Consider the following 25,395-nt stretch of genomic DNA (forward strand, 5'->3'; position numbering starts at 1 on the left):
ATGGTGGAGCAGGTCTGCAGGTGTCTATCTTTCTCTCCCCCTCTCTGTCTTCTCCTCTCTCCATTTCTCTCTGTCCTATCCAACAACAACATCAATAATAACTACAACAGTAAAACAACAAGGGCAACAAAAGGGAATAAATAAATAAATAAATAAATAAATAATTTTAAAAAGTCATCAAACTGTGTAATTCAGATTGAAGCATTCGGGGCTAGGCAGTGGCACATCCATCCGGCTCAGCGCACACACTGCCATGTGTTTGAGCCCCCGCTCTCTACCTTCAGGAACAGTGAAGCAGGTCTACAAATGTCTTCCTCTCTCCCACTCTTAGCTCCCTTCCCCTCTCAATTTCTCTCTGTCCTATCAAATAAAATAGAAATTTAAAAAAATCTTATAAGCTAAATTGAAGCACTCAATTATAGACATATTATTTCTCAACCATGAAATCATTTAAAAGGTTTCCTTTATTCATTATTTTTAGCTTTTGCTACAAATAAAATTATGAACTTTTATTTTCACACCTAGTATGTGTTATGATAAATGAACAAAAATTTCTAAGACCACACTTGTTCAGTTTACTAAGACACCCACATTCTTCTTTACAGTTCTCCAGTAAAAAGCATTTAAACTGTACTGATAATTATCAGCATCTCCATTACCAGTCTGTTTATTTGGGTCAGAATCATTAGACTAACATGTAATTTAGTTGCTTCATGTTACACCTTTGTCATTATCTGATTTGAGATATCCGTCACTAACTCTTTTGATGTCTTTTTACATAAATATATATATATAGTCTATACCAAATCCTACAAAAGGGAACCAACAATTTCTTTTCAAAGCGCTGGTTCTTTTAAAAGCTTGATTTAATTTAAAGTGACTGTAACTTGAATAGACCACGGCTGTCTTTATGACATATCTTATCCTGACAGTTTAAAATTTAAAGTGTACTTATGTAGGACAATGATTATCCTATCCATTGGTTCCCGTATTGACTGTGTTCATTGTTTTTTTACCCTTAGATTAAACAATCAGGAACTCCGAAGTAAAGAAGACACTTGAAGGTAAAGAAGACAACAAAAGATATTTTAGGCCTTCCATTCAGCATTAAAGTAGAGAAATAGCTACTTTCTATATTTCAAAAATCTGATTTCCATAGTCAGAAAGTCTGGAAACATCAGGAATAGGTTAAAAAAAAAAAAGAGCTTCATTAAAGAGCTTCATTGTAATAGAAAGTAGCATACTAGGAGAAAATAAGGCACAAGTGATTAAGAGGTAAGTTTTGTTGGTTGTTTTCACTCTTGTTGAAGGGGTTAATGGTTTCTAGTATGGTTGTTGAGATACAGGAGCAATTTCTCATCCCCCAAGATAGGCGACTGCAGAGCACGCTCATCCCCTTACTACGTCCTTTTTCAAGAGGTGACGTCTAAAATTAAAATTCCAGCTTCAGAGTTTGCGAATTAGCTCAGCTGGACAGTACAAATGCTTTGTCACAAGAGCTACCTAGTTCTGAGCCAGCCTCCCAGCCCATTGTGGAGGGGGCTTTGGTGCTCGGCCTCTCCGCCCCCCTCTCCAGAACAGTGAAACCCTTATAAAGGGAAACAAAGCCCCAGCTTTAAGAATTTTAACTGTTTTTATGTCATCTAGTTAACCTCTTTGAGTTGTAAGCCACCTACAATACATTGAATAGAATAATGGTAGTTTGCAGAAAGATGGTAAAATGTATGCAGTTAACCTGAAATATCATCATAAAAGTATCAGTAAGTGGGACCCAAAAACAGCCGCCTAGGGCTGGAGCCCGCTTTACAGAGCACTGACCTAGGTTCAAGTCTGACCCCCACAGCACTAGAGGAAGCTTCAGTGCTATAGTGTCTATTTCTATTTGTTTCTGTGAGAAAAACTGGCCTGTTCTATGGCCATAACATCTTGAATGTGGCCTAACCTTGTCTAAAAGAGTTAGCCTGGGAGTCGGGCTGTAGCGCAGTGGGCTAAGCGCAGGTGGCGCAAAGCACAAAGACCGGCATAAGGATCCCGGTTCGAACCCTGGCTCCCCACCTGCAGGGGAGTCACTTCACAGGCGGTGAAGCAGGTCTGCAGGTGTCTATCTTTCTCTCCTCCTCTCTGTCTTCCCCTCCCTCTCTCCATTTCTCTCTGTCCTATCCAACAACAACAACAACAATAATAATTACAACAATAAAACAACAAGGGCAACAAAAGAGAAAAAAATAAATAAAATAAATATTAAAAAAAACTTATAAAAAAAAAGAGTTAGCCTGGAGCAATGAAGCCCCAGCAAGAACTCCCACTGGCACCACCACCCCCAAAAAAAATATCATACAAAAAATAAATAAATAAATAAATAACATACAATGTTTTATCAGTAAATTTCATTATTAATTTAATTTATAGGGGTGGGGAGGAGAGTACAGGTCCTAGAAAAGGATGACAGAGGACCTAGTAGGGGTTGTATTGTTATGTGGAAAACTTAGAGATGTTATGCATGTACAAACTACTGTATTTACTGTCCAATGTAAAACATTAATCTCTAATAAAAGATAATAATTTGATTTATAAATGTATTTCTTTACTTTTCTGTTAAGTATACTTTTTTCATAGTGTAATTTTCATAGAAGTGTTTACATACACAAAAACCATGAATATTAGAATATTCTTAGATCAACTTCTCATGACATCTGGAAAACTAAAAATATAACCAATTCTACAGTGATCACCTCTAGAAATACAATCTATTTTACAAAAAACCCTAAAGAAATTTAATGAACAAATTTCCCAATTTACCAAAATTACAGACTTTGCAAATTTTTGTAAAAACTCAATGATCCCAAGCAGTGAAAACCCCAATGATAAAGGACTAGGTGTTATGGGAAAAGAAAAATACTGAAAGTAAACTGAGAAGGAATTAGAGCAGAAAACATTAGGGAAGCCCTAAATCTCAGTTTGGCCACATAAATGTCAATAAGCCTGTTTCCTCTTTGTAATATACTGGTTATGACTATAAGCAAATGTCAGTTGGCCTACTTTTAGCAGGTTGTTAGTGTTTTTAGTTGAACAGACTCTGTGTATGTATTTGTGTGCTTGCAGAATTTACTTGTTTAACCATAATGACTAAATTATCAAGAAAAGGAACAACAATATAACACACAATTCCAGGAAATTTAATCAATTTCTGAATTCATACTATTAACTAAATCAAGCAGCTCTTCTTTTAACAAGATTTAAAAAACACACATTTAAGTTGCTTAAAAAAGATGAAATGGGGAAGTCAGGTGGTAGCATAGTTGGTTAAACACACGTGGCACAAAGCGCAAGGACCGGCTTAAGGATCCCAGTTCAAGGCCCTGGCTCCTCATCTGCAGGGGCATCGTTTCACAGGTGGTGAAGCAGGTCTGCAGGTGTCTACCTTTCTCTCCCCCTCTCTGTCTTACCATCCTCTCTCCATTTCTCTCTGTCCTATCTGACAATGATGACATCAATAACAACAACAATAACTACAACAATAAAAAACAACAAGGGCGACAAAAGGGAAAATAAATAAATATAAAAGAATTTAAAAAAAAAGAAAAAGATGAAATGGGTTATTGAACAGTAAAAAAAAATAGTGAAAATTCACACACCTAAAAAATGTGTTATTTGAAAATATATCAAATACAAGCAAGTGAGAAAAACATCAAACAACTCTAGATCTGTTCATACTGTATTTGTTTCTAGAAAAAATAACTTGAGCCATTCATTATCACCAAAAACAATTACTAGTATTTGTTACTATAAAGGTGAGCTTATTTACATTTTGACAAACTTCAGAAAATACTTGGCCTTTTCCTCCAATAGGAAAAAAAAATAAATTGAATAAACTTTTTGATGTTTTGAGGTGTGAAATTGTGCACTCCTTATATAGAGTAGATCTAAAAATAATATTACCTTTCTAGCAGTTAAAATGAAATAACATAGAAAGAATTAGCCATGTTAGTGACGTGACATTTCAGATGAGTAGCAGAAATTTGGTCCACAGGCACCCAGGGTAACAGTATCTCCAAAAGAGTGCATCTATTCTCAAAATAAGTATCTTTGATTATTTATAAAAATGTATTTATAAAATATAAAATTAAAGCATTTTAATATGAACAAAATTTAGGAGCTCAATATATTGGACTACTAAACACAATGAATAAGGTTGAATCTGCATTTCTAAGAAATCCAATTCAGGTTCAAGGCCAAAATGAAAGTCTTTCTCCATAAGCAATAAGAAAACAGCATGCTCACAAAGCTAATGTAATTCCTAACAGACTTATAAGATCTATTAGAGTCAAAACCAATATTACACATTCAGTCACTCACAAATGATTTTTAAGTGTATTATACAAAACAGAAGCTCTAGTTTCCTTTTGTAAAATACTGAACAAATTTATTTTGTGGCATTATTCACACTCCACATATTATGCAAGTCACTTCAGAGAATGCAAAGACCAGTAAGTCACTTCCAGTGACTCTACATTACCTTTATGGTAGGGAAAAGCTCTTTGTAAAGGAAAAAGTTCCCCAAACCTTCTAAAAATCAGAGAATAACAAAGAACTACTAACACTTTCTATCATGCACATAGTAAGATACTAAAAACATGAAATCAGTCTGTAAATCTAGCAAGTATGAGGCGAATAAGCAAAAAAATACAAAAATAAATAAATAAACAATAAGCCCTTTCATATCAGCACAATTTGTAACAGCCCAAACTTGGAAGCAACCCAGATGTCCAGCAGCAAATGAGTGGCTACAAAAGCTACAGTATATATACCCAATGGAATAGTACTCCATTGTCAAAAATGACAAAGTTGGCTCCTTTGTCTCACTGTGGATAGAACTTGAAGGAATCACGTTAAATGAAATAAGCCAAGAGAAGGCAAATACCAGAAGATCTCACAGGTAGAATTTAAGAAACATGGGGGGGGGGGAGGTAGATAGCATAATGGTTATGCAAAAAAGACTCTCATGCCTGAGGTCCAAAGTCCCAGGTTCAATCTACCACCCCACCACCATAAGCCAGAGCTGAGATGGGCTCTGGGGAAAAAAAAAAAAAAAAAAGGAAAGAAAAGAAAAGAAAAGAAAAGAAAAGAAAAGAAAAGAAAAGAAAAGAAAAGAAGGACAGAAAGGGAAACCACAAAGTGAAACTTGGACTCAGTGTGATATATTGCAACAGAGCAGAGAACTTTGGGGAAAGAGGGGAAGGAAGGGGATGGAGTGGATGTTGAACCCTGGTACATGATTGTAGAAATGGATCCAAGCTGAGACTGAGAGTTTTTTGCAGACAGCTATCATGGGGAGATGAGAAATTGTATACAGGGGCTGGGTGGTGGCGCACCTGGTTAAGAGGACACATCACAGTGCACAAGGACCCAGGTTCGACACCCTGGTGCCCACCTGCAGGGGGAAAGCTTCAAGAGTGGTGAAGCAGTGCTTGCAGATTTCTCTCTCTTCCTCTCTGTCTCCCCCTTCCCTCTCGACTTCTGACTTTCTCTATTCAATAAATATATAAAGATAATGAAAAATATTTTTAAAAAAGTAAAATTGTATCCATGTGTCAATAACTGTACCGCAAACAATTAAGATCCAAATAAAGTGATTTAAAAAAAAAAAAAAGGTAAGCCCTGCAGAGTAAGTACTACTAACAGTGGATAAGAAGCAGGACGAGGGGGTCAGGCAATAGCAAAATGGGTTAAGCGCACATGGCTTGAAGTGCAAGGACCAGCATTAAGGATCCCAGTTCGAGCCCCCAGCTTCCCACCTGCAGGAGGATCGCTTCACGAACAGTGAAGCAGGTCTGCAGGTGTCTGTCTTTCTCTCTCCCTCTCTCCATTTCTTTCTGTCCTATCTGACAATAATAACTACAACAATAAAAACAAGGGCAACTAAAGAGAGTAAATAAACATTTTTTTAAGAAAGAAAAGACAGGAATGATGTGGCAGCCCACCTGGTAGAGCATACATGTTACAATGCACAAGGACTAGAGTTCAAGCCCCTCACCCACACCTGCAGGGGGAGGCTTCATAAATTGGGAAATAAGACTTCAGCTCTCTCTCTCTCTCTCTCTCTCTCCTTTTCCCTCTCTCTCACTCTCCCCTCCTTCCACCCTCCTTCCTTTCCTCCCCTCCTCAGTTTGTATCTCTATCCAAAAATGAGTCAAAATAAAAATAAATTTTAAAACAGAAGAAGATAGAAGGGGAAAGAAAAGGGAGCTAATGGTGAGGCTGGGAATCTGGTACCTAGAGTGGATGGAGCAAGATGATGGTTTGGTAGCAGGTAGGTTGAATGACAACTATCTCTATCATGGCAATTCTATAAATCAACTTTTCCGCAATAAGTAAATCTAAAGTTGAAGGAGAGGAAGAGGAAGAGGAGGAGAAACATCATCATCATCATCCAGGAAGGTAGTTCAGTGGGTAGAATTTTGCAACTGATGATCCAAGTTCAAGCCCTGACACTTTAATCTCTCTATGCCTTTCTCTTTCATTTATTTATTTATTATTGGATAGAGACAGACAGAAACTGAGAAGGGAGGGGAGAGGAAGAGAGGAGCAGATTCAGAGAAATACCTGCAGCACTGCTCCACCACTCATGAAGCTTTCTCCCTGCAGGTGGGCACCAGGGGTTTGAGTTCTCGCTCTGACTCTCGCTCTTTTTTTTTTTTAACCAGGGCACTACTCAGCTCTGGTTTACGGTGGTGCACAGGATTGAACCTGGGACTCTGGAACCTCAAGTATGACAGTATCTTTGCATATCCATTATGCTATCTACCCCAGCCCTCTTAAATATCCTTTATCAATTGACTTCACCAAAACACAAAGATTGTAAAGGACAAAGGCAGATGAAATCTGTATATGCCATACAGTCCAATCACATGGAGTAAAAGCCCCACACTGTGAACAACTGCCTTCTTACCTGCACTCTTCTCACTTCAGTTAAAAAAAAAAAAAATCTAATCACCCTGGAAGCAACCCAGGTGTCCAACAACAGATGAGTGGCTGAGCAAGTTGTGGTCTATATACACAATGGAATACTACTCAGCTGTAAAACAATGGTGACTTCACCGTTTTCAGCCTATCTTGGATGGACCTTGAAAAAATCATGTTGTGTGAAATAAGTCAGAAACAGAAGGATGAATATGGGATGATCTCACTCTTAGGCCGAAGTTGAAAAACAAGATCAGAAAAGAAAACACAAGTAGAACCTGAACTGGAATTGGCGTACTGCACCAAAGTAAAAGACTCTGGCGTGAGTGGGTGCAGAGAATACAGGTCCAAGAAGGATGACAGAGGACCTAGTGGGGGTTGTATTGTTATATGGAAAACTGGGAAATGTTATGCATGTACAAACTATTATATTTACTGTCAAATGTAAAATATTAATTCCCCAATAAAGAAATTTTTTAAAAAATCTAATCACTAAATTCATCCCTAATGTTACTTATTTTAAGTGTGTAATGTATGTGGTATTAAGGTTTTTTTGTTTGTTTGTTTGCTAGTAAGTACTAATAACAGTCTCATCAACTTAGGGAACTGACTGCTAAAAGAAGTGTTATGAGAAAGGCTTCCCAATTTCTGGACATTTATAAGTATAATGAACTTTAAAGACTTTCATATTATTTTTTAAAAAGGAGTTTAAATTATGCAATCAAGATAATGTGATTGCATTTTTTGTGTACATTTAAAAACACTATTGGGTGATTTTATAGGAATGTTAATGAAAAAATACAGCCTTTAAAAAACTCAGATTTGTATATTTAATTTGTACATTGCTTAATTTCTAGAAATCAACTGTCTTATTTCTAGAAAACAATTATAATAATAAATATAAAATATTTAAATCCTGTATTAAAGCAGACACTAGTTAAATGCCCGAAACTTCACTTCTGATACAGCTGGAAATACAAACAACAGACTCGTCTGCAATTAAGACAGTAGTGAAAACCAAGCTTTCCAAGGCAGTAAAACTACCTGAGAAGAAGAGCAAAGACAAAAAACAACAGATACTTGGTGAATACCCATAGAAGAAAACTATGCCAGAAACACAACAAAAGCAGCATAGTCAGCAAGGAAAGGATCTGGGAAGAGTGATGCCATGAACACCAAGAGAAGAGAGTTCAAGAAAGAGCCAGCAAATTCAGAGGCTAAATGAGATCAAAGAGGATGAAGATAAATCAAAACCACAGCAGAAAGTGAATGGCCATATTGAATTGGTTAAGATTACCTATTTCCATTTCAACTGACAGAACTGAGAGTTTATCTTGTGGGGAAGGAGAGGGGATGGACACTCGGATGGGAAAAGCCTTCAGTTATCATTTTGCTGTCTGTAGTCCAGGACCATTAAAGGGAAATGCTTTCTGAATGATTTGCTTCCTAAGGTAACACTCACCAAACTGTGGAGCAGGCAAAATTCTAGCTGCTCGAATTGGGCCATGTCGAACAGAAAAGAGTTCCTGTGCTTCACCACTGATCTGCATGAGAAGACAGAAAAAAAAATTCAGTAAATGAAAATGCAGGCCTGATTATTATATATAAGATCTTAAATATCATAATTTTTGTCCAACATATTAATAGACAGACAAATCTGTGGCTAATCAAACACATTAATATATGTTGGGGTGAGGAGATATCAATCAGTGTTTACCAAACAGACTTTTCTGCCTGAGTTTTCAGGGTCCCGGGTCCAAGTCCTGACACTACAAAAAGTCAGGTTCAATAGTGTTCTGGTTTAAAATAAAAATTAAACAAAATAAAATTCCAATTAAAAATTATATGTTATAATGTTTTAAATATGAGAAAGATGCTTAGGTGGTGGGAGAAGACCTGGGTTGATAGTGGAAGTGGTGTGGAGACAGACACCTACCACAGGAAATATGGCAAATTACACCCATGTGACAGCTGACTTAGAAGTCATTACTTCCCTAGTAAAACAGTTTTTAAAAGGAAAATGCTTAATGTGAATAGGAAAATAAATGTTCCTTGCATCATTACCTTCCATTCTGGAACAAAGAAAACTATGGTTTTTAAAAATTAGTAATTGCTTCCCATGAAAGTAAGTACTCTTTGGATCCTGAAAAATTTGAATGATGTAGTAACTTGTGTAAAAATGTTTGCAGTGAGAAGAAACAAAACATACTGCATAGAACAATGAGATGTGAATGGCCTAAGAACCAATTTAAGACTCTGGAACTAACTAGATTTTAATTATCTTACCTAAATCATTCAACCTCTATAACCCTAGCTTCCTCTTTTGTGGATATATTTTAATAAAAATATATAACATTATTTGTTATACACAGTGAAATGACAACTACAATCAAACTATATCTCCTTACTTACATTCATATTTTGTGATGAGAGCACCTGAAATATACTTAGCAATATTCAATATAGTATTAACTCTAGTAGCCTATTAAACATTGGTTTTTCTAGACTTACATCAGAGAGGAAAAAAGAAAAACATTGCAAAACAAGTTCTAAAAGCCCAAGAACTTACAATTGTTGGAATGATGATAAACTTTCAAAAGATGAAATAACATTGTTGGTGTTCTCTTAACAGGGCTGCCAAATATCTTAAAATACCAACAGTAAGTGCATTACAGAATGTTTACAAATCTTCCAATACTAAATCACAAATATGCAGGACTTCCTAATATATTGACTATTGTTTTAGATTTTCAGCACCACTTATATATATGAGTTTAAGAGCTGCAAACTGTAAATGCTTTTCTTGTCTTCACTGGGGCTTCACAATTCCAAATCAACTTCTAAGAATAGAAAGGGAGAAAGGACAGAAGTAGATAGCATATGTTTATGTAAAGAGACTCTCATGCCTGAGGTCCCAAGGTCCCAAGTTCAATCCCCCTCACCACCATAAGCCATAGATAGCTGAGCAGTGCTCTAGTTTAAAAAATAGGGTGGGGAAAGATAGAGAGCCAGAAGGAGAGAGGGAAAGATACCAGAGCCCAAAGCTACCTCCAGGGTTCAAATCTGAGTGCGGACAAGACAAAACAAGTGCATTATCCAGGTGAGCTATCTTGCTGGTCCTTTAAATACTTTTGCATCTTATGAATGTTAAATTGCACATACGCAAAAACTATAAACTCAGCCTATCAAACTGTATACATCTGCCTGTAAACAAATTCCTTTGTGAGTAGTAATTTGCTAAATTTAAACCAAAGCGATTATATACTCCAGTTCATAAGCCAACATTTTATTGTGGAAATTTTAAATTAAGAAAAAAATCTTAGTCTTCACTCAAAAATCATGTTGAGTGAAATAAGTCAGAAACAGAAGGATGAATACAGGATGATCTCACTCTCAGGCCGAAGTTGAAAAACAAGATTAGAAAAGAAAACACAAGTCGAACCTGAAATGGAATTGGAGTATTACACCAAAGTAAAAGACTCGGGGGTGGGTGGGTGGGTGGGGAGAATACAGGTCCATGAAAAATGATGAATGAAATAGTGGGGGTTGTATTGTTAAATGGGAATCTGGGGAATGTTATGCATGTAAAAAAAAAAAAAAAAAAAGAAGTAGAAACGCAAAGCAGAAATTGAGTTTGGAGTATGGCACCAAAGTAAGAAAGCAGAAGTACACTAGAGTTTGCAGTGAGTACCTCCCTAATACTTCCTCTCCACTTTTCCAAGCTTTGGGTCCATGATTGCTCAACAATTTGTTTGGCTTTGTATGTTAACTCTCTTTTCAGTCACCAGGTTCCAGGTGTCATCGGGATGCCGGCCAGACTTCCCTGGATTGAAGACCCCACCAATATGTCCTGAAGCTCAGCTTCCCTAGAGACCCACCCTACTAGGGAAAGAGAGAGGCAGACTGGGAGTATGGACAGACCAGTCAACGCCCATGTTCAGCGGGGAAGCAATTACAGAAGCCAGACCTTATACCTTCTGCAACCCACAATGACCCTGGGTCCATACTCCCGGAGGGATAGAGAATGGGAAAGCTATCAGGGGAGGGGTGGGATATGGAGACTGGGTGGTGGGAATTGTGTGGAGTTGTACCCCTCCTACCCTATGGTTTTGTTAATTAATCCTTTCTTTAAAAAAAAAAAAATTAAAAAAAAATTAAAAAAAAAAAAAAGAACAACACCAGGGTAAGTCAGATGCCTCTGGCATAACATTTAAGGAGACACTCACTCTTAAGCCACACCTGCTAGACCAGCATCTGCCAACTGCACAACCCTATTTGAAGGATACTTTTACCAGATTTGGTTTCTGTTACTTGTTAACGAAATTACCCTCATGAATTTCCCATTCTTACCCATGAACTAGGAAAGAGTTGTTCTCCCTGGCAATGTTCATAATATGCTCAATTTATGACTATTCTATACTTAGGATGCTGCTATTTCACTGTATAGCCAGATTTACTAGCACTCTGTGAACATTTTTTTTTAGAAATAGGCTGTAAAAAAAAAAAAAAAAAAAAAAGGAAAAAATCTTAGTCTTTTGTCCAACCACCTACCTAATGCAGAAACATACTGTGACTCCTTTTTGTTTATTTGTTTGTTTGTTTTGGTTTTTTTTTACCAGAGCACTGCTCGGCTCTGTCCTATGGTGATGCTAGGGACTAAATTTAGGATCTTTGGTGACTCAAGGAATGAAAAGTATTTTTGCATAGCCATCAAGCTATCTCCCCAGCCTACTTTCTGAAAAAAATTAAATGCAGTATATTTGATTTTAATAACATTTACACTAGAAAGTACATCATTGGAATAAACCAAAAATATTATAAATGCATTGTTGGCTATGTTAAATTAAGTTACTAACTAATTTAATTCAGTGAACTGCCCAGGTCATTTATTTTTGCAAATAATTTGCCGGACAATGGATAAATGATACTCCTTTTTTTTTTTAGTTTTTTTTATTCCACTGCTCCTGGAGGCTATTTTTTCCATTTTGTTGCCCTTGTTGTTTATTGTTGTTGTGGTTATTATTATTGTTGTTATTGCTGTCATTGTTGTTGGATAGGACAGAGAAATCGAGAGAAGGGGAAGACAGAGAGAGGGACAAAAAGATAGACACCTGCAGACCTGCTTCACCACTTGTGAAGCAATCCCCCTGCAGGTGAGGAGCCAGGGGCTGGAACCAAGATCCTTAAGCCAGTCCTTGCACTTAGCGCCATGTGTGCTTAACCTACTATGCTACTGGCCGACCCCCTAAATGATATTCTTCTTCAATGTGCACACACTACCACCATTAACAAAACGAAAAAAAAAAAAAGTTACAAAACCACAAGGTAAAATATCCATAGAGGGCTGAAAAAAATAGCACAATATTTATGCAAAAATACTTTCATTCCTGAGATTCTGAAGCCCCAGGTTCCATTCCCAGCACCACCATGAGCCGGAACTGAGCAGTAGTCTCTGGTGTTTCTACTTACCTCTAATTAAAGTATATAAAATACTTTTTAAAAATTGCACTGAAATGATAATTCAGAATAATGAAAAATACTTAACATTATAGCAAATATAATTTTATCCAAATAAAACAAATACAGGTTTATATATGTTATAAATCATAATATTCTAACACAAATCTATTGCTCTGTACTATTATTTGCAAATGGTATACTATTTAGCTTTTGGCTCTATTTAAACCTTAAATAAAAAAAAAAAAACCCTGGGGCTGGGGCAACATAATGGTTATGCAAAAAACTTTCATGCCTGAGGCTCTGAGGTCCCAAGTTCAATCCTCAGCACCACCATAAACCAGACCTCAGCAGTGCTCTAGTCTATCTCTGTCTCTTTCTCTATAAAGTAAATTTAAAAATTGGAAGAGAAAAACGTCCGTGGCGAGGGGAAATGGCCCAGCTTCACAGAGCACAGTATTAGTATGCCTGAGGGCCCAAGGTGCCCAGCACCACCATAAGCCACAGTTGAGCAGTGGTCTCGCCTTATCTCTCTCCTTTTCCTCGTGTCTCTCTCACTAAAATAAATAAGTAGATTTCTAAAAGAAAAAAATTCTGACCACATATAACTGGTGTGCTGTAAGAAACCCTACTAAATAATAAAACAACTCTTTCTTGGTATGCTCACAATATAAGGAACATTTGCTATCACATTGGCAGGAGCATATTTTGACATAGAAATACATCTTGAAATTTGAACATATTATAATGTTCAATAGAGTAGCTTTCTTTTTTTTAAAAGAAAATCTTTATTTATTTATTGGATAGAGACAACCAGAAATCAAGAAGGAAGGGGGAGATAGATAGAGATAGAGATAAAGAGAGAGAGAGAAAAAGAGAGAGAGAGAGAGAGAAAGAGAGCTGCAGCCCTGCTTCACCAACTGCAAAGCTTTCCCCCTGCAGGTGGAGACCTGGGACTTGAACCCGGGTCCTTGTGCAGTGTAACATGTGCGTTCAACCAGGTGCGCCACCACCCAGCCCCTACAGCAGCTTTCTAAATAAACTTTAGTGCCTTATTCTATGTAAGATTCTATCCTACATCTCTCCTTATATGTACAGGAACAGGTAAAAAAAATATTAGGACTGGGCCAGGCAGTGGTGCACCTGGTTAAGTGCACACATTATAATGCACAAGGACCCAGACTCAAGTCCCTGGTCCCCACCTGCAGGAGAAAGCTTCGTGAGTGGTCAATCGGGGCTGCAGGTGTCTCTCTGTCTCTTGCCCTCTATCTCTCCCTCTCTTCTCAACTTCTGTCTCTATCCAGTAATTAATAAATAAATAAAATTAAAACTAATTAAAAAAAAAGAAACTATCAGGACTTGTTACAAAAAGCACCCCCACATTCATTATCCATTGTTACTACCTCTAAGGTTCTAAAGCCTTTAACAACAGAAAGGGAAAGAGGGAAGGAGGAATGGAGAAACAGTGTCCCTGTTATTTACACATACAAGTAAATGATATAAATATATAATTATTACACACACACACACACACACACACACTTCTATCACTGGGGTTTCATTGCTTCGGTCAACTTTTTCAGATAAGAAAGAGAAAAAGACACTATAGCACTGGGGGCTAGGCAGTGACGCACCTGGTTAAGCACTTACATTATAGTGTGCAAGTACCCAGGTTTAAGCCTCTGGTCCCCACATGCAGAGGGAAAGCTTCATGAGTGATGAAGCAAGCCTGCATGTGTCTCTGTCTCCCACCCTACCTCTCCCTCCCCTCTCAATTTTTGTCTCTAGCCAATAATAAATAAATATTATTTTTAAAAAGACACTATAGCACTGAAGCCTCCTTTGTTTGCAGAGAGGGTCAGTTCGAACCTGGATCATGTCCATAACAAAATAAGCAAGCACACTATCCAAGTCAGCAATTTTGCTGGCCCACCCCTATCTGTAGCTATCAATGAATGAGTTAAAAAGCACAGCTATTGCAGCATTATTCTAAAGTATTCTAAGAGTCACAAATGTCAGTTTCCCAGAAAGAGAATCTCCAAATAGTAGAACCAATTCTAAAATGGAATATAATTTCAGGACAAATATTAATAACAAAGTATGAAAACAAAATGTGAACATTTTAGAAAGGACACCACGAGAATGACTATGTTCTTACAGGTTCTGCTGTACCTCTTATTTATGACTGCTCCTAATACCTTTTTTCTTTTTTGCCTCCAGGATTATTGCTGGGGCTCAGTGCCTGCACCATGAATCCACTGCTCCTGGAGGCCATTTTTCCTCCCTTTGTTGCCTTTGTTGTCATACCCTTATTGTGGTTATTATTGTTGTTATTGATGTCACTGTTGTTGGATAGGACAGAGAGAAATGGAGAGAGGAAGGGAAGACAGAGAAGGGGAGAGAAAGATGGACACTTGCAGACCTGCTTCACCGCCTGTGAAGCAACTCCCCTGCAGGTGAGTAGCCAGGGGCTCAAACTGGATTCCTAAACTGGTCCTTGCGCTTTGTGCCACATGTGCTCAACATGCTGTGCTACTGCCCAACCCCCATAACTTGTTTTTAAATTTCTTTGTTGGAGGATTAAGAGTTTATAGTTTCCTAATAACATTATGTAGTATGTTCATGATCATAAATGAGTGTCAAAACTGATGATTTTTTTAAAGTCTTTCCAAGTGAGTTTTTCTGCTCATTGAAAATGACAAAGAATTTCATAAATAAAGAGTTTATAAATCCTGAAAACAACTACCAGGAGGGTAAATTCACTTTTAAACAAACAATAATAAATACAAGGGAATACAAGGGTAGAACTACACGAAAGGAGTGTACCAAGTAATATTCCAACTTCCTGGCAACTGCAGTAATTTGGGGAGAGAAGCAAACAGGGAGGAAACCTCTCCAATCGCTCCTCTGCCTTTGTTCTTACTGGCATTTTAATTTCTGATGACAGACTTTTGTTGTTTGGAGCATAAACCAGACGTACCAGTTTGGAAGCACAATGAGGAGAACAAAGAATGATTTGTTCACACTGCAGGAAAAAAAAAAATCTTTTCTAACCATAGAAAATAGCTTTCGCATGGTGAAAATATGCAAATTACACACCAAGCCAAAAAAGGGGTAGGAGCGGCACAGTGGAGTACAAGTTACAAGTTTAGAATCTCACAACTCAATCTAAAGCAAAGTAAATTATAACAGGCGAGACAATAACATACACAGAAACAAGGCAATAAAAGTTGTGGGAGAGATCTGTAAGTGCTTTTCAGAGAATTCTAAAAAGCAAATGAAGGTCATCTAGCCCTCTGAACCCAACTTGTTCTTGAATTCCTGGTAAATTTTCAAAGGTATCTGACTTCAAAACTGAAAATTCAATCAAATACCAAGGTCAGTAACAATACTCTACGGTGATACAGAGTTCGGACAAGAGTACACATTTACACCCCCAACTTGACGCTGATTGAATGGAGAACTGTGGTCTGCAATTAATTTTCTTTTTTAGCAAACTTACAGAAAGACAACAGACAAATAATATATGAGGTCAGGGAAGCAGTTAAGTATAGACCACATAATTAACATGTGTGAATCCCTGGGTTAGATTTCTGGCACAATAATAATAATAACAATAATAATAATAATGCCATGAGGGGGAGCTCACGAAATAACTCAATTGGACAGTGTGCAAACCAGGTTTGAGTCTGGCACTGCCACCATGAAGAAAGCCTTGGTGCCATGGACTCTTTCACTATTTCTTTGTATCTGTCTATATCTGGAGACATATATGTAAAGTTAGCTAAGTTTTCACTTTTAATACACCTGTTAAAAAAAAAAAAATCACTCCTGTACCAACATAGATCAAAACACAGAATATTATGGGTACTTAATAGGGCCTTCCCATTCTTCTGCATCACAATGCCAACTCAAGAACAACTATTAAAAAAAACTACTAAGACTATATTTTTTAAAAAAACTATTTAAAAATGTTAAGGGTCTGAGAGATCGCTCCATCATCACATGGGAGCACCCTAGAGAGCACCAAGAAAAACTCCATGTGAGGCTTTGGGGTTTCTTGTTCTCATGCTTGATGTCATTCTTCCTCTGTAAAAAGTGTGCCAGGGAGGTAACTCAGTGGTAGTGCAATTATGCAAGGCTCTGGGTTCAATCACCAGTGCCTCATTGAAGAAAAGAAAAAGGGGGGGGGGTGGAGAAAGAAGAACACCATAAATGGTGTGCAGTGCTCTCATTAGTCTTCTCTTTCAAAAAAAGGGGGGGGGGGGTCCAGTAAAGCACAAGAGTTATCTTGAGTGGTGGCCAGGCCTGAGCCATTGGGAACAGTAGAGTAGTGCAGGCACCAAGCCCTGGTCATAATCTAGGTGGCCACAAAGAAACCAAGAAAGTGAGGGAGCAACCAAGCAAGAGAGAGAGTGAAAGGAAGGGAGAGAATAGTTGTAATTACTATCTTGAGCTCTACTACTAAACATAACTTTTACTTGTTCAATGTCGTGTAAACAGAATCACACAGTATGTGCTCTTGTGATTGGTTTCTTTCACACATTACATGCTTATTAAATCTATTCCCTTTCCTGACTACAGTTTTATGTTGCTGTTGCAATACATCTCCACTGTATGAGGTTACTATCATTTACTCAATTTATTCATTCTACTGATGATAGACCCCTGGGTTGTTTCTGCTTCTTTAACATGTTTTTATTTATTTTAATGAGAGATACAGAAAGAAGTGTACAGAGAGCTCAGAACCTCAAGCAGGAAAGTCATTTGCATAACCATTATGCTGTCTCCCTGGTCTCCTTGCTTTCTAATTTCCAGCTATTACAAATCAGTTAAAAAAAAAATTGTGAAATTTTTTTCAAATGGAAAACATTGTCTCAAAGGGTTAAACAGGCATTTTCTTTGTGGCTAAGGGGTTGTTAAAAAAACTTTTTCACATATTTTTGGACTTCAGTCACACTACTTCATGAATGACTGCTAAAGTCTTGTGACCAATATAGTTGCCTAGTTTGTATAAAAAAATAAATAAAAATTATATATCTGGATTAATGGGCTTCAAGATCACTCACCTGGAAAGGTGGCCTGCTTTGTAATTCAGGCTACCCAGGTTTAAGCCCAGCCCCACAACAGGAGAAGATACAGTGCTGTATCTTTCTATTTATTTATTTATTTATTTATTTATTTGTTCCCTTTTGTTGCCCTTGTTTTTTTATTGTTGTAGTTATTGTTGTTGTTACTGATGTTGTCATTGTTGGACAGGGCAGAGAGAAATGGAGAGAGATGGGGAAGGCAGAGAGGGGGAGAGAAAGAGACACCTACAGACCTGCTTCACTGCCTGTGAAGTGACTCCCCTGCAGGTAGGGAGCCTGGGGCTTGAACAGGGATCCTTATGCTGGGTCCTTGCACTTTGCACCACATGCGCTTAACCCACTGCACTACTGCCTGACTCCCCTCTCTTTTTCTTTCTATATGAAAAAGTCAGCCTGGAGCAGTGAAGCCCTAGTGACAACAAAAAAGAAGTTAATGGATTTTAATCTATTTTGCACACTAAATAAAGTGCATGAATCAGTCTCCTCTGGAAAAGAAATGTTGCCTCAAACTAAATATATAAACAGCACTATGGCATAACAGCAACAATAATAACCACAACGATAAAAACAAGAGCAACACAACGGGGGGAAAAAACAGCACTATGGAAAAGCTCCATCAAAGCAAATAATGTCAGACTCCTGCCCTCAAAGATCCTTAATTCCAAAAGGTATAGATGATAAATCAATATGGAACATGATTCAACAATTCTCAACAGTTGTAGAAAAGGAAGTTTTTTTGTCCCTAATCAAATTGAATATTAATTCTAACACTAGTAATGAGTGATCTTTCCTTTAACTAAAGTGAATGGACACAGTAGTGTTTTAAACTATGGCTTGTAAAAAAAAAACTCACACAACAGAGGTTGGTACTTGGACAGTGCAATGCTTTGCCATGTATGCAATCTAGGTTTAAACTCAAATACCACAGTACTGAAGGAAGCTTTAGTTCTGCTATCTGTCTGTCTCTCTCTCTTCATATAATGCAGCCTAAGAAGAAACACAATGGACAAAGCACTGAACTCTCAAATGTGAGGTCCTGAATTCAATCCCTGGTAGCACAGGTACCTGAGGGATAATCTGTGTGCATATCCTCTTTCTCTCTCTCTCTCTCTCTCTCTCTCTCCCTCTCCCTCTCCCTCTCCCTCTCCCTCTCCCTCTCCCTCTCCCCTCCCTCTCCCCTCCTCCTCCCCTCTATCATAATAACTAAATAGATCTGGGGGGATAAAATAATAAAGATATTTAAAAATTGGGCGAGGGTAGATAGCATAATGGTTATGCAAAGAGACTCTCATGCCTGAGGCTCCAAGTCCCAGGTTCAACAATCTTCACCACAATCTTCTTCTTCTAGCGTTTGCCCTTCTTCCGTCGCCAGTCAACAGTGTCAGGTTGAGCCTGATGTAAAGTTTCGAGACCTCCTTTGAATCTGGAGAGGTGGCAGTCATTGACTATGTGGGTCATAGTCTGTCTGGAGCCGCAGGGGCAGTTCGGGTCGTCTCTGGCTCCCCAGCGATGGAACATAGCTGCGCACCGGCCATGGCCTGTTCGATAGCGACTGAGGAGGGCCCAATCATAACGTGCTAGGTCAAAGCTGGGTTGACGCTTGCAGGGGTCTGTGATGAGGTGTTTGTTCTTTACCTCAGCTGACTGCCAACCACAATACGTCAGAGCTACGCAGTACTCTGGTGTTTCTGTCTCTCTCTCTCTGCATCTCTCTCAAAAATAAAATAAATAAAATCCTTTTAAAAAAAACGATATTTAAAAATTCACACAAACAGGACTGAGAGACAGCACAGCAATTGTAAAGGAATTGCATGGGGGCCAGGTGGTGGTACACTTAGTTGAGCGCACATGTTACAGTGCTCAAGGAACCAGGTTTGACTGGTTCCCACTTAGAGGGGAAAAGCTTTGCTAGTGATGAAGCAGGGTTACAGGTGTCTTTCTATCTCTCTCTCTCTGTCTCTCTCTCCCCATTCCTCTCAATTTCTGGCTGTCTTGCATGCAAAAGGTCCTAGGTTTAATTCCCTGTACCACCAACAGCTACAGATGAATAGTGCTGTGATTAAATAATGAATATATAAACATTCAAAGCAAATTCAGTTTCTGTTAAAGAGGGAAAGAACTAATTCAACAACAAAAAGTTGTCATTTTTCTTTAAAAAACTGCAAATAACATTAACCTTTAATAGATTTACCTATGTTTCAAGATGGTTCTAACACCCATAGATCATCTCTAGTCTGAAATATGAATTAAAATACAAGCCCACCAGACACAAAAGAAAAAAAAATCTGACTTTCAGTCAAAAATATCTTTTTTTGTCAGAGTTCTCAAGACAAGGATTGGATCTTGGTTCTACTTGGAAATTAGTCTAAAGAAGTAAGGCAGCCAATGGGTCCCCAAAGACAGGACACTGGAAGTTGTGTTCTTTTTCTAAAATCGTGACCTATGGCAATAAAACCATGGATGTACAATAAACCAGATCATGATGTAACATATCACAAGTATCACACATCAACGACTTTTTTTCTTTTTTCTTTTTTTTTAATATAAAGACAGTATGGCAAAGAAGCAGAGAGAAAGTGAAAGAGAAGAGACCACAGCACTGAAGCTTCTTTCAATGTGGTGGGTGCTGCCTTCAAACCTGGTAAAACAGTCCTAGCAAAATTTAATAGTATATTATAGTAGCAAATACATTGGCTATTTCTTAGTTCTACAAACTTGTTAAGTGTGAATTTGATTTAATATTAAGAGTGCTGACATATCTACATAGCAAAACAAATGTGATGATAAAATTATATATTTAAAATATGTAACACATAAATGACATTCAAAACAGTTAAATCAAAAAGATGCTTCCTGAATAAATGAATCAATTTCTGAGTCTACACTATTCTCATTATTCAACCCCAGTGGCATTTTGCATAATTTGCCCTTACTCCACTGTTTGCAGAGGACCTAATACCTAGATAGTTGTAGTATTACCATACCATAAAATATATTTTGATATATCTCAAATGCAGCAGTTCTTGATTCTATTATCATTTTTTTCCCCCATTTTACAGCTTTCAAGAAAAGGAGCACTACGTCAAGGAGCACACTGCTTGTGTAGTCATTTTTGTTGTTCCTGAGTTTGGGTTTTTTTTTTTTTTTTTTTTTTTTTTAGAAGCTTTCATAAGATTTTTAATTTATGGGAGTTGGGCTGTAGTGCAGTGGGTTAAGCGCAGGTGGAGCAAAGTGCAAGGACCGACATAAAGGATCCCAGTTCGAGGCCTGGCTCCCCACCTGCAGGGGAGTTGCTTTACAAGCAGTGAAGCAGGTCTACAGGTGTCTATCTTTCTCTCCCCGTCTCTGTCTTCCCCCTCCTCTCTCCATTTCTCTCTGTCCTATCCAACAAAGGTAACAACAAAAATAGCTACAACAATAAAACAAGGGCAACTAAAGGGAATAAATAAATAAAATAAATATATTAAAAAAGATTTTTAATTTATTTCAATACTAGTGATTAAATATAGGTTTACAAAATTGCAAGATTTCAATGGTAGCATTTCACACTCATGTATGAGGCAGTCTTTATCACAGTACTCCTCAACCTTCCACTTAAGATCAAGTCAGTCTCCACTATCTCACATTCATTTACATGACTAAATGTATGTTATGTGACAGCTCTTCCTTATCAACAGTAATGTAAAAACATTCCACTTAGATATACAAGTGTACAGCTATCATCAATCTTTTCTAATTGTTTCACATGTACTAACTATGTAGATACAACTAAAATGAAGTGTGTGTTTGTGAGTGTGTTATGTAGGGTCCTCATATACTCAGGATTCCAACACTCTTCTGTCAAAATTTTCTTTCTTTTCATTTCAGAGATAGAGAGTGATCCGGAAGGTGACATGATGGATAAAGTATTAGACTTAAAAGCATAAGTTCCTCAGTTCAATCTCTGATATCTCAGAAATCAGAGTCCCTCTCTCTTTCCTCTCTATCCTTAGTACATAAAAAAGGTTTTTTTTTTTTAAGAGGTATTGAAGAAGGAGAGACCCCAAGTACTATTCCACCATCCACAGAGCTTGTTCTGAGGCCAATGGTGCTCCTTTGTGGCACTGGGGCTCAAACCCAAAGCATGTGCTATAACAGGTGAGCTTTTCTAGCCTAAAAATATTACCTTTCATTAATCAACAACTTACAAAGTAATACCAATACATTTTTCAATTAAGGGTAAGGTGGAAAGTATGGGCTTTAGTTATTAATAATGCTAGTTTTGTTTAATCAATTTTAATAAATGTACTACACAGATTACAGATTTAATAGTAGGGGATAATGAAGGAGAAGGAAAGTGAGGAGACAAATAGAAACTGCATATTCAGTGGGGCAAGCGGTGGTACACCTGGTTAAGCACATACATTACACAAGGACCCATGTTTGAGCCCCTGGTCCCCACCTGCAGGAGGGAAGTTTCACTGATGAAGTGGGGCTGCAAGTGTCTGTCTCTCTCCCTCTCTATCTGCCCCTCCCTTCTCAATTTCTGTCTCTATCTAATTAAAAAAAACAACTGAAACTGCATATTCCACTCAATCTTTATGTAAAACTAAAACTGCTCAAAAAATTAAGTGTGGAGCTTAGGAGATAGCATAATGCTTACACAGAAACACTTTGATGCCTAAGGCACCAAAGGTCCATGTTCAATTTCAAGCATCAAGTGCCAGACCTGGACACTGCTCTGGTTAAAAAAAAAAAAAGAAAAAGAAAAAGAATAGAAAAGAAGAGGAAAAAGTGTCCCACTAGGGAAAGAGAGAGACAGGCTGGGAATATGGATCGACCTGCCAACTCCCATGTTCAGCGGGGAAGCAACCACAAAAGCCAGACCTTCCACCTTCCGCACCGTTTATCGATCCTGGGTCCACAGTCCCAGAGGGATAAAGAATAGGGAAGCTATCAAGGGAGGGGACTGGATATGGAGCTCTGGGAGTGGGCATTGTGAGGAATTGTATCCCTCTTATCCTATAGTCTTGTCAATATTTCCATTTTATAAAAAAATTTAAGTGTGTTTTCACACAGAGATAGAGATATGTGTGTGTGTGTGTGTGTGTGTGTGTGTGTGTATAGTGAAAAATTTCACAAACAGATTTTAACCTTTGTGACCTCAGAGGTAGTATAGTGATTACAACATTGGACATATAGGCTTGAGGCTTCAGGTTCAATACCCAGCATTTCATGTACCAGAGTGGTGCTCTGGTTCTCTCAATCTTCTCTTTACTCACTAATAAATATATTTTTTAATGTAATCTTCTGAAATCTCCCAAAAAGTAGGGGTAAAAGGTAAAACAAAAAAACAAGAACCCTACTGAGCTGAAATGAAGAGGTGATGAGGTCCATACGCAGGAATTGATTTCCTAAAGCAAATAAAAACAAAAACTTCACCTACTAGTACACAATTATTACTCTGCTAATTATTTCAATATAGACTAATCATATGGAAAGCTCAACAGATCTGGAGTTCCTTAAAAAGAAGACTGTGTCATTAACTGCTTTCATGTAAAAATTAACTATTTCTGGGGGCCGGGCAAGAGCACTGCGGGTTAAGCACACATGGCGCAAACACAAGGACTGGTATATGGATCCTGGTTTGACCCCCAGCTCCCCTGGGCTCCCCACCTGCAGCGGAGTCGCTTCCCAGGCAGTGAAGCAGCTCTTCTGGTGTCTTACCTTTTTCTTCCCCTCTCTGTCTTCCCCTCTTCTCTCCATTTCTCTTTCTTATCCAACAACAGCAGCAGCAGCAAGAAGAAGAAGGGCAACAAAATGGAAAAAAAGAGAGAAAAAGGTCTCCAGGAGCAGTGGATTTGTAGTGCAGGCACCAGAGATAACCCTGGAGGGGAAAAAAATTAACTTCTTTTCTTTCTTTCTTTTTTTCTTATTATAAGGACAGAGGCAGAAAGAGTGAAAGAGAAAACAGAACGAAAGTTTCCTTCAATGTTTTAGGGTCGGGCTTGAACCTGGGTTGTGCATGTGGCAAAGCACACACTATCCAGGTGAGCTGTTTTGTAGGCCCACAATAATTTATTTCAATTAAGGAGAAAGGATAGTACTATTAAGAAAAGAAAGAGAGACCTGGAAATGTCATCTTAGTAATACTAAGTTATTCAGTTACTAAACAATAAAAGGACCTTATCTAGCTACATAAGTGACAACTGTAACTACAAAATAACCTCTAGAGCTAATATGATGAGATAATTACATTTTACACATGAAGAAAGAAAAATTTTCCCAAAAAATGATCTGCCAAAAGAAGCACCAGAATCTGTTCACTATATTCACAAAATAATTTTAAAATTCAACCCTTTTTTTTCTAACAAGTCCCTGCACACTGTGTTACACACTGTGTTAGTATCAAATCAACAATCAAAAACTTAAGCTAGCACAGCTCGAAAAAAAAAAATTCCTAAAGGAAAAAGGAAGGAGACAAACTGTCTTTTTTTTCCCCCTACCCTATCACAAATGACTGAGTCAATGTCAGAGTGTCAGTATGTCTGTAGCCTGCTCTGTATGCCATCAAAAAAAAAAAAAAAAAGTTTATTTGTGAGGACCAACAACTTATAGAACAGATATTTGCTAACCACATAAAACACACTGCAACTTAGTCTGTATTTTGGTCTTGACATTAAATTCAAAATATAAAACTTGAGGCAAGAAGGAAGTGAGTTTCAAGAATATGAAAACCGCAGAACATAAATAATGAATGGAACTTGTAATCATGCTTTCATACTTCCAAATTCTTTTTTTTATTATTTTCCCTTTTGTTGCCCTTTTTTTTTTTTTTATTGTTGTTGTAGTCATACTTCCAAATTCTAACACACAAAGAAAAGGGTATTTTTAAGGCAATTCTAACCTTTCCCCTTCAGCCTGATTTTTTGAAAGGAAGATCAAAGAAAAGCAAAAGAAAAACTCACATGTTCCTCCAGTTATGCAACACAGATTTAGACATTACACTTCAAAACCCAGCCATTACTTCAGCACCACCAATCCAAATACCAGAGCTTTGAAGCAGTTCTAATGGTATCTCCCATTTGCAAGTAACACTTCTGTAGTCAAAAGATCTTAGTCAGGGTAGATGTTAATGTAAAATCACTCAGACTACACAGACACAAATGCCTAGAGGCAGACTGGAAGGTGTTCAGAAGTCAATGTAACACCATTACAGACAGTGTCAGCCTAGCAGCTGTCATAAACACTTCATAATCACTCAGACACACAAACTGGATTCCCTTTAACTTAGTATTTCTAGCTGAATACATGTCCAAATAAAAAGAGAAAGAAAGAAAGAAAACAGTGCCACAGATAAGTCAATTTTGGCTTATTTTTTTGTTGCTTTTTTTTTTCCACTTTTAAAAGACTGAGTTTGGGGAGTCCAGCGATCGCCAGAGGATTAAGCACACATGGTGTGAAGCACAAAGACCAGCATAAGGATCCGGGTTCGAGTCCTGGGCTCTCCACCTGCAGGGGAGTCGCTTCACAGGTAGTGAAGCAGGTCTGCAGATGTCTATCTTTCTCTCCCTCTCTGTCTTCCCTTCCTCTCTCCATTTCTCTCTGTTCTATCTAACAACGATGACAACAAAAATAACTACAACAATAAAAAAACAAAGGCAACAAAAGGGAAAATAAATATAAAAAATAATAGTAATAAAATACTTTTAAAAAAGCAAAACAAAAGACTGAGTTTGTCACAATGTACTAGATTTGTAACCCTATGCTGATTGGGGTTACTGTCCATTGACAGAAAATACTTGCTTTCAAGGCAGATATCTAATCAAGGAAAAAATTATCATATTGAAACCCAAAATTTTTCTCCCATAAAACAGACATCTTACTAACTTAAAAAAAAAATGATGGG

The 25,395-nt window shown here is 37.7% G+C and overlaps 1 protein-coding gene across 12 annotated transcripts in view; it reads right to left on the reverse strand.

Moving 5' to 3' along the window:
• Positions 1-25,395, reverse strand: part of BCAS3 (BCAS3 microtubule associated cell migration factor) — a 654,611-nt gene that overhangs the window by 576,766 nt on the left and 52,450 nt on the right. For all 12 annotated transcript variants that reach the window (XM_060203882.1, XM_060203884.1, XM_060203878.1 and 9 more), the window contains exon 6: positions 8,423-8,504. In XM_060203882.1, the coding sequence (XP_060059865.1) occupies positions 8,423-8,504 (82 nt within the window). The remainder of the gene's footprint in view (positions 1-8,422; positions 8,505-25,395) is intronic.

This window comes from Erinaceus europaeus, chromosome 12 (assembly GCF_950295315.1).
Source record: "Erinaceus europaeus chromosome 12, mEriEur2.1, whole genome shotgun sequence".
NCBI classification, from domain to species: Eukaryota; Metazoa; Chordata; class Mammalia; order Eulipotyphla; family Erinaceidae; genus Erinaceus; species Erinaceus europaeus.